This window comes from Lepidochelys kempii, chromosome 1 (assembly GCF_965140285.1).
Source record: "Lepidochelys kempii isolate rLepKem1 chromosome 1, rLepKem1.hap1, whole genome shotgun sequence".
In the NCBI taxonomy this organism is placed as follows: Eukaryota; Metazoa; Chordata; order Testudines; family Cheloniidae; genus Lepidochelys; species Lepidochelys kempii.
The window spans coordinates 251,697,838-251,708,255 of NC_136380.1; the positions used below are offsets into that span (position 1 = coordinate 251,697,838).

The 10,418-nt window shown below is 35.9% G+C and overlaps 2 protein-coding genes across 16 annotated transcripts in view; one reads left to right on the forward strand and one right to left on the reverse strand.

The window, feature by feature from the left end:
• The window catches only part of PARPBP (PARP1 binding protein), a 151,547-nt gene extending 142,162 nt beyond the window's left edge, over positions 1-9,385 (forward strand). For 12 of the 15 annotated variants that reach the window (XM_073323342.2, XM_073323295.1, XM_073323313.1 and 9 more), the window contains 2 exons: positions 3,649-3,814; positions 4,587-9,385. In XM_073323342.2, coding sequence (XP_073179443.1) covers positions 3,649-3,814; positions 4,587-4,918 — 498 coding nt within the window. In that variant the 3' untranslated portion in view covers positions 4,919-9,385. Of the gene's footprint in view, positions 1-3,648; positions 3,815-4,586 lie in introns of those variants that run through there. The other 3 variants (XR_012156117.1, XR_012156118.1, XR_012156131.1) reach the window with 3 other exon arrangements.
• On the reverse strand, positions 5,008-6,478 carry PMCH (pro-melanin concentrating hormone). Its single transcript, XM_073323478.1, has 2 exons — positions 6,230-6,478; positions 5,008-5,636 (listed from the first exon to the last, which is right to left on the reverse strand). The coding sequence occupies exons 1-2, from the start codon at positions 6,476-6,478 to the stop codon at positions 5,304-5,306; spliced, it is 582 nt and encodes a 193-aa protein (XP_073179579.1). The 3' UTR covers positions 5,008-5,303.
• Positions 9,386-10,418: the final 1,033 nt, after the last annotated feature.

Consider the following 10,418-nt stretch of genomic DNA (forward strand, 5'->3'; position numbering starts at 1 on the left):
TGCTTTAGTCACCATTCCAGAGGACATGCTTCTATGTGATGATGCTTGTTTAAAAAAAAAAATGCATTAATTAAATTTGTGACTGAACTCCTTGGGGGAGAATTGTATGTCCCCCGCTCTGTTTTACCCACATTCTGCCATATATTTCTGCTTTGGATCGTTATCGAGCAGAACCATTAGCATGGACGTGTATCCTTTGGAATGGTGGTTGAAGCATGAAGGGACATATGAATCTTTAATGCATCTGGCACGTAAATATCTTGCAACGCCGGGTACAACAGTGCCATGTGAACACCTGTTCTCACTTTCAGGTGACATTGTAAACAAGAAATGGACAGCATTATCTCCTGCAAATATAAACAAACTTGTTTGTCTGAGTGACTGACTAAACAAGAATTAGGACTGAGTGGACTTTACATTGTTTTAGTTTTGAATACAGTGTTTGTTTTTGTTTTGTTTTGTTTACATAATTGTACATTTGTAAGTTCAATTTCAATTATAGAGATTGTATTACAGTACTCGTATAAGCAGAATTGAAAAATACTGGTTTCAGAGTAACAGCCGTGTTAGTCTGTATTCGGAAAAAGAAAAGGAGTACTTGTGGCACCTTAGAGACTAACCAATTTATTTGAGCATAAGCTTTCGTGAGCTACAGCTCACTTCATCGGATGCATACTGTGGAAAGAATAGAAGATCTTTTTATACACACAACATGAAAAAATGGGTGTTTACCACTACAAAAGGTTTTCTCTCCCCCCACCCCACTCTCCTGCTGGTAATCGCTTATCTAAAGTGATCACTCTCCTTACAATGTGTATGATAATCAAGTTGGGCCATTTCCAGCACAAATCCAGGGTTTAACAAGAACATCTGAGGCGGGGTGGGGGGGTATGCAGGACCCACCTGCGGAAGTGAAGAAACAGATTGGTAGAGCCAGAAGATTTCCCAGAAGTCACCTACTACAAGACAGGCCTAACAAAGAAAATAACAGAACGCCACTAGCCGTCACCTTCAGCCCCCAACTAAAACCCCTCCAACGCATTATTAAGGATCTACAACCTATCCTGAAGGATGACCCAACACTCTCTCAAATCTTGGGAGACAGGCCAGTCCTTGCCTTCAGACAGCCCCCCAACGTGAAGCAAATACTCGCCAGCAACCATATACCACACAACAGAACCACTAACCCAGGAACCTATCCTTGCAACAAAGCCCGTTGCCAACTGTGCCCACATATCTATTCAGAGGACACCATCACAGGGCCTAATAACATCAGCCACACTATCAGAGGCTCGTTCACCTGCACATCCACCAATGTGATATATGCCATCATGTGCCAGCAATGCCCCTCTGCCATGTACATTGGTCAAACTGGACAGTCTCTATGTAAAAGAATAAATGGACACAAATCAGATGTCAAGAATTATAACATTCGTAAACCAGTCGGAGAACACTTCAATCTCTCTGGTCACGCGATTACAGACATGAAAGTTGCGATATTACAACAAAAAAACTTCAAATTCAGACTCCAGTGAGAGACTGTTGAATTGGAATTCATTTGCAAATTGGATACAATTAACTTAGGCTTGAATAGAGACTGGAAGTGGCTAAGTCATTATGCAAGGTAACCTATTTCCCCTTGTTTTTTCCTACCCACCCCCCGCAGACATTCTTGTTAAACCCTGGATTTGTGCTGGCAAATGGTCCACCTTGATTATCATACACATTGTAAGGAGAGTGATCACTTTAAATAAGCTATTACCAGCAGGAGAGTGGGGTGGGGGGAGAGAAAACCTTTTGTAGTGGTAAACACCCATTTTTTCATGCTTTGTGTGTATAAAAAGATCTTGTGTACTTTCCACAGTATGCATCCAATGAAGTGAGCTGTAGCTCATGAAAGCTTATGCTCAAATAAATTGGTTAGTCTCTAAAGTGCCACAAGTACTCCTTTTCTTTTTGAAAAATACTATTTCTTACAAATATTTGTAATCAAAAATACATATAAAGTGAGCACTGTACATGTTGTGTTGTAATTGAAATCAATATATTAGAAAATGTAGAAAACATCCAAAAATATTTACATAAATGGTATTCTATTATTGTTTACAATGCAATTAATCACAATTAATTTTTTTAATTGCATGACAGCCCTAATTGTATATTATCAGTAGAGTTGTTGGATATTGTCATTATAAAGTAATTATCTCCCTTATTGATACCTGTCAGCCACTTTGAAGTCCGCTGAATTCTACAGCTAGAACTCAGAACAAAATTTGGTCCGCAGAATCTATATTATTGGTGATAAATGGTCCAGAAAGAACAAAGCTTGATATTTTTTTTTTTCAAATCCCAGATTGATTTAGTAGTGCTGGTAGCTGGGGAAACCATATTTTTATATATAAACTGAGCAAGTTTGATCTGGAGTCCTTGACTCATTGACTATGGAGATTCAGCCCATAATGTAACTTTTATTCTCTTTTTTTTTATTGTTGAACCGTACTTTCTGATTGGTCTGAACTAATCAGTTGGGTTTCTGGCTTTGGAAGCTTAGGGGTGGAAATCAATTGTCTCTAAAAATACAACAGAGGTAGATATGATAGTGTTCTTTAGTATTGTAAAATTCTGACAATTCAGGCTGTGCAGATGCTTTTAATGCATTTGGGACTTGGACAGTATATCTGTGAAAATCATATGGCCTGCCTTTTGCACTCGGTATGGGAATTATTTGGTTTTGGGAGGGAGTTGAAAATTTGAAATTTTCATCTAACAAGAAAGGGATAGAATAATATTGAGTGTTCTACAGTTAGACCAATTTTTAGTATATTTGACTCAAATTTTATATTGGACTATAGCTATTGGTCTCTGTCTTTGGGGTGTATGTGCTTTTTTAGAGATTTCATTTTTTCTACTCTTTTATGTAGTTTGTTTTGATGGGGAGCCTTATTCTAATGAAAGTTGCTTGTTGACACTTCAAAGGAAATAGTGGGCTCATCTTGTTCATAGCCTGTGTAAGGGATGATTTGGCTCTAGGTAAATACTCGCTATTATAGCAGCTCAAAATGGTAAATAGATGCTGCCAAATGTCAGGGCTAAAGAAAAATCTCCTACAGAGAGGCTTAGGCTGATAGGCTTTAAAAGGCTTAAATATGCAGCTTTCTAAAAGAGACCAGTCAAAAACAAAAATAAACAAATATTCATTTTAGAATGCCTCAATTTACTGTTAAATAAAATTTTTCTAGAACTAGTTTATATATATTACAAAATATCATAAACACTTTATTTCACATTCGTTGTGTTGTAAAATATTTTAAGAATATTTTAGGTAAACAGAATATTTAAATTTGGTGTATTTAAATATTTAGTATATATTTAGTAATATAGTATATTAGTATTTAAATATTTAGTATATTTGGTGTATTTAAATAGAATATTTAAATTTGGTATATTGGTTGTGTTGTAAGAATATTTTAAGAATATTTTAGGTAAATTTTGATTAATTTTACCTTTTAAATTAAAACTGAGAGGGTGGGAGGGAGGTGGAAATAATGATACCCAAGACTTTTTACTTTACCAATAATAAAGAAGTTTAAAATAATTTTCTAAACAAACATTAAAAAATTAAATGTAATGTCAATTCACCCGTCATAGATGAAGCAACCCTTAATCAGGTCCCAGTTTGCTTGTACCTACAAAGATGACGTGATGACTGAGAAGAAGGATCAGCACTTCTTCAGTAGGAGCCAAATCCCGACTTGCATACATCCAGCACCAAAACAAATGCTTGCTCTCTGTTTAGAAGCTGAGACTTTTGCAGGTAAACTGAATTATGTTTGAGTGAATGAGAAAATTTTATTCCTGATTTTTCAGGTCTTATACCTGTTGATTTTTATCAAACTACTACATCAATCTTTATTAAAAGTCAAATGTAAAGGATTTTTTCAAGAAAAAACAAAACTGAGGGTTTAATAGCTTTGCACAGGTTACAATTGGTAAAAACTGATCTAGAATATTTTTTAGTCTATGCTATGTGAGATAAGTGCTTTGAAATTAGCAGTATAGATTGTAAATGATTTCTTTTTGTATTGCCATCATAATCTCCAAATAAATTTTAACCAAACAGTAAGGTTTCTTTTTACCTATTTTACAGAGATGACCTAACGCTTGCAGGAAATTTATATATTGAATGGGAAAATTATGGCTAGTTGTTAAATTTACTTTTAAACAATAACACATTACAAGGTGTGTATTATATAAATCACTGTTAGGACATAAATGTATTAATCCTTTGCAACATTTTGACCTTTGTATATAAACTTATTTCCTGAAGTTGTTGATGGTTACATTTATACATGTGTAATGTCATTTTAAAATTTAATGGTGAAGTGGCTATGTTTAGGTTTGTTTATAGTTGTTGGCTAGTTGATGGCCAGTCAAATTATTTTTATTCATTTTATTTAAGAAAGCACTCTCTTGCTAAAAATACATGACCTTTTATGCCATTTAAATCCGAGGAATATCCTGGCTAACTACTTTAGGAGTAATAACTTTTTTTCCTTCCCAAAATATTTTATTCTCTTGCACGATAGAAGGTGTAAAGTCACCTCCTGAAAGACCAGCACTTGGAACCAGTTCTGGAAATGTTCATTGGAATGGAAGTAAAAGTGAAAAAGCAAAAAGTTGTCCGCCAAGAAACAAGAGCTCAAAGAGGAAACACATGGATCTGAATAGTGAGAAAGTCATCTGCAATAATGAAAATGAGCCACCTCAGTACACCAATATTAAGAGACCCAAGATATCAAACATACTACAGGAGAAATTGGACAGCAAACTAGATGGAGCAGCAAAAAGCAACAAGGCTACAGCCAAGAATAAATTGATTGTTGGTCAGAAAAAGTTGACTGACTTTTTTAGACTATGAATCTTTTATTTTTATTTTGATGTGTATATAGTAAATTTACTATTCCATAATAAACATTGTACATCTTGAAAGAACAAGATAACCGGTGCATTAACACATATTTTGGCTTCACAGTGTCCAAATATATTAAAGTAGGTTACACATATTATTCATTAGACAAATATAGTGACAAGTCTTGATTGTACAGAATTCTCTATTTCAGTAACAATACATCATAACTATTACAACTAGGTCATCTAGTGAAAATGTCAATCATGTTTCCCTCTACTTTGAAATACAGATAGAAGTATTTAGATGTAAATATATAGCAATACCAAAAGCACTGTAACTTCAAGTTTCATTAAATTGGCAACCAATACTTCTTCAGAGAAGAGGCCAACAGTTTTCAAACTTGCCAACAAGGTCGATAGACTCTTCCCAACATACACCTGAGCACTGAAGAAAAAATTTTTTTACTCTTTTTATATTCTAAGTTGAAATATTTTTTCTGTGGAAAAATACACATATACTTACTGTCAAAATCTCTCCTTCCTATAGGAAATTTAGCTGAGTTTTCTTCATCCCCGGTCTCTCTCCTTTTCTGTATTGATTCAATATTCTGAATTTCAGTGTCAGCTGGAAAAGCCATAGATCCTTTCAATGCAAGATAAGGTAGCTGTTTTATACCTAGGTTCAGTGGCAAACCATGGCTTATGAAATTGTGTTTGGAACCTATATTCTGAAGTAAGAAAAAAAGATTTAATTTTTAAAGACACAATGTTAACATTATGTTTAGTTCTTTTTTTTTTTCTTTTTCCCCATTCAGAACAAAGGTATTGTAACAGACAGTCATTTAAAAGACGTACAATGCCACACATTGGAACTTTGTCTAACCACCTTAAAATCAAAGTGCATGTCAAAATAATGTAGATGATCAGCTTAATTTCAGTTTAGTTATTCAGTGGGACTGAAACCATCTTGGTATGTGTGGCTAGTCCTGTTGACATTCTAAGATATATTTTTAGTACAGAATGGGCAAAATTTTCAAACAATGATATCTAAATAAAAGTAGACTGATATTTTCTTACACATTATGACCACCTGGAATCCTGATGAAAATCAGGTAATTTGTTTAGTTTCCCAAACTCAGATTTAGGTGACTAACATTAGATACTTATATTTGAAAACTTAGTATTCAGTAATTGCATGATCTTGTAACTGAAACCATCCACCACAACATTCTTTTAAATTGTAAATTTTTAACCCTTTTAAAAGGATTATAAATTGAGCTTTTATTCATGTTTTAGAGTTCAATAAAAAATGGAAACTCACTAAGAATTTTGGGTTTCTGTCTTCCTTTTCATCCAGAAAGCTGCTGTCCTCCATCTTGTAGTGCTCAAGAGTAGGTATAGTCTCTGTCTTCTCTGTTTTACCTTCATTCCAAAGAGCTTTTCCTATTTTGAATGCATTTAGTATCATATCATCATCTTCTACATTTCTAATAGACTTCGAAACTGAAAGTAAAAAACCTTGAGAAAAGAGAGAGAAAATTAGTATTAATATGTAGGATGAAATATGCATTCTTAGTTGTTTAATGTTTGCATAGAAGTTAAGCAGGTTTAAGATATTATTTAAGAAAGGTGTCCTTTGTAAATTAATGTGTTCTCCAATCCTGTCTACCTTTATATATTTTATAGATTGAATAGAAACCACTTCAGTGGCTTATGAGTTCACCCTGTATAAATGACTCATTATAAAGAGGCTAACCTTTTGAATAGCATTTGTAATGCCATATATTGGTTAGAACTACTTAAGTATGGATATTTTTTACCATGGATTATTAGCTCCTTTGTAGACTTTCAGAACAGTACAGATTAGTAGTTCCTTTTAATGGATCAATTTTAGCAAAATTCACAGGATACCATAATCTCTACACATGCTCTTTTTAAATCAGGCCTTACTTTTCACTTAAGGCAGTTTTAGAAAAGAACTAATTTACACATGTAAGAAGGAGGGTCAGCAAAGTAACTTGTTTTGTTTTAAACCCTGGTCTACTCTATTTTAAAGTGAAATTGATTTTCAAATCTTCTTGGGAAAAGAGTTGAAAAAAACTTTGAAGGTAGCAATGATTTAAAATACTACCATTGTCTTAATACAGGCAAAGCTGAAACCTTTAACTTGTGTTCAGTAAATTGTGTACCTTTTTATCTGAAGATATAGCTGGCAGTCCTCACTCATTGCTGATCCATGTATTTGTCAGAGTTTGGAGGCAGTTTCCCATCTGAAAGGATCAGCTGGGAACACCAATAGGTTAGTACCCAGATCGTAATTTCAGATGTTCCTCCCTCTCCCACTCCAGATAGAAACTTCAGTTTTTGCCTCACAGACTCTTCCAGATTGAATGCTCTGTTATCCCCTCCTGTGTTTAGAAACACGATAAAGGTCTATGGAAAGAAATTTCTGTGGAGATTCCTCCACATTTTGCTATTTGAGGGAAAGCATTTGTCCCCCACATGGGGAAAGTGTAAGGGGCCTGCCCAGACCTAGCAGATCCCTAAGGGATCTATTTGATGCTAGGGCCATCTGCACAGTGACCCTGTACCTCTGGACTAGTTCTAGACTAGTACCTCTGGACTAGTTTATCCACCTTGTGCGGATCTGCGGGTCCTGAACCCAGGCCCGTAGGCCACTGCTGCATCCCCAACACCACTGGATGGCTATAGTAATGACAGGAGAATTGGGAGCCCTAAGGCCCTGCACTCCACCAAACATACTACCCACAGGGATCTGACTGGAGTTGCTCCAGAGTCCCTGATTGGGCTGGTTACACTTCTAAACTAGAGAGAGAAACAGGAAGTTGTCTGTGCAACAAGGTGGATTCTGGGTGGGTGCTGCAGCTGCAGACCCTCTTGTTCAATACCTGACTTTCGGTCTCATCTCCAGTTCCTGACTTTAACCCTGCCCTGTACCTGGCGTCTGCCCTCAGCCTCGTTCTGGTCACAGAACTCTGTCAGCCTGGTTTTGACTGCTCCAGCTCTGACCTTATGCTACTGACCCTCAGCTTTGGCTTGTGATTCCTGTTTGACCCCCAGCTCTCACTTTTGCCCCATGGCTCCTGTCTTTGGACTGCCCATTGGCCTATGGTTCCTGAACACTGCACTGAATGGCAGGCTGGCCTGCCTATGTCCAGGTCATTGTGCCAGTCTTCCACAAGCTCTGACACACCCTTACTCCAGTCTTTAAGAGGTATCTGCATGCACATGGCACACAGGTAGTCAGAGCAACTTACCAAACCATCAGGAAACTGTCCAAGCAGCTGAGTAAACAAAAAATGAGCACCTCCCACTTCCCAATTTCTCTTTAATATTTACTTCTTTGCTTACTTTTTTAATATGTAACCTCACTTTATATTTAGCAAAAATTCACTTTTGCATCAAACCCTTTTTGTGATTTCTTTCACTAACACTTTTTCTTTATCAGCAGGTATCTTCTGATATTTTCCACAGGCAGACTCTCCACCATTGACTGGCACCAAAGAGGGAGCTGGACCAGTGCCTATCTTTATTCCAGCCAATTATAATAAATGTCATCAGAGGTTCATGAAAACTTACTTCAAAATAGAAGTTTACCAAATGCTTTCAATTCTCAAGCAAACAAAAAAGTTCATGTTTTGGATCCGTTTGAACCAGTTTGAACAAAATAGCAGGCTCCTCTCTTTGCTCTCTTGTGGCCAGCATGAAATCCTAAAGCTATAATCCATCCTTGCATGGCTGAGGTAGGAAGGAAGATAGGCTTTGGCTTGGGTTGAACCTTTTTAAGAAAATAAAAAAAACACTTTTTATCTATGAGTTGGGAAGGGCACTTTCCTATCCTTGTTGCTGTTACTAAGGACTCTGCAGTTGCTACTGTTTAGGGAGGGCGGGGGGAGTCCTATTATCTAAAAATCAGGGCGTACGCTGTCACCAAAATGAATGCCAATTTTTTTTATGGGCTAAAAGACCTAAGACCGCCTCCTTGGTTAACTGCAAAAACAAAGCTGTCAGTTGAGGGAAGACCAAAAATACAACCCTTGGCCCCTTTTAAAATTCAGCAGTGTCTGTCTGATAATTGAAGAAAATGGAACATGCTCATTAGGATCTCCAACTCACATTACAAAAAGCATAATTGCTATACATGGCTGTAGAATCAGGTAAAGTCATAAACTGTGGTCAGTACAGACCATAGAGAGCAAACTTAGCTTTTCCAGATTTGGAGTAGCTTCCATGGCTGCAGAGCCTGAGCACAAGGTAGCTTCTGTCATTCTGCAGCCTCACAAATTCAATGGGTGCATCTGTGCCCAATGTATCTAGGTGTTCACAATCTAAATAAAATGCATATTTTTCCTTTTAGGCTTCAAATACTCCACTTCTGGCAGAAAACTAAAATGTTTTGAATTATAACTAAATTCATATTACAAATTGCTGCCTAAAATCTTGTCTGTTATCAATTGGCCTTTTCTTTTCACTTAATATTAACTTAGTTCTTTTTAGTACTGTTTACATCAGTAATTTACCGTTATTTTAAGTAACTCCTCCTGCTTTTACATGGAATCGTGTTACTGTGAAATCGGACAATCTAAAATCTGATGTGAAATGCAAAAGTAAATAAATTTGGTCAATGACACTTAATATGGCTGAAACTTATCTTTTATTCTGTTTGCATTCCTATAAAAATAAATATTTAGTATACATTTTGTTTCCGTAAGTAAGTTTTTTATTCATTTTTCATTCATTCAGTAAGTTAGTTCTTAATTTTCATTTCTGAGCTTTTGAGCCTAATAAGCACTGTCTGTTTCTGAGCAATAAATAAAACCAGGTAAACTCTTTCTGTTTTTTACAGGGTTTTTTTAAGACTTAAATTAAATGAAAAGCAATAAACAGTATAGTGTGACATACTGTTGAATGAATATTTAAATATTAAAAAATTACTGAATTTTAGAATGTAGTGCCAAAATCCCTGTTCAGTGATCATTTCTACATTAGCATACTGTTTTTCAGTTATCCTTCCTTAGCCACTAACATTGGTTTTTGCTCCATATTCAGAGTTAATGGTCTGTTTTTATAGAGTTATGATTTTATTAATCTTGAGCATGCTATAGAAAATTGTTTGCATTTAATATTTTCCTCTTAAGTTATATTTTGTCTCAGTTTTACCAACACTTCTCATCTTTTTTTTTTTAAAATGGCAACAGCTGCCTCTTGTTAGTGCCATCTAGGTTCTCCTGTGGCACTATATTCTGGATGAAGTTCATCCCTGTGCAAAGAGTCCCACACAAGGCCTATTTTTTCCACAGGACTTGTGCTGTACCACTGCATGTGGGTGAATTTCACCCTGTGTGTACCTACTCTTAAGTGTAGATCTGGATGTCTTTTGTTCAGCACTGAAGGAAGATAGTAAAATCTGAATAGTATGCAGTGTACTGCATTTGCCTGCACATGTTGCCACTAGAAGCTTCAAAGGGGTATTCAAGTGTTTTCTGCCA

What these genes read in the sequence shown, in the direction of transcription:
- PMCH (XM_073323478.1), bottom strand. Translation starts at nt 6,478, where the DNA reads ATGCATATTTCATCCTACATATTAATACTAATTTTCTCTCTCTTTTCT. An exon ending in ACAGAAACCCAAAATTCTTA is followed by an intron (nt 5,637 to 6,229) that starts GTGAGTTTCCAT and finishes TTCTTACTTCAG; the next exon opens with AATATAGGTTCCAAACACAA.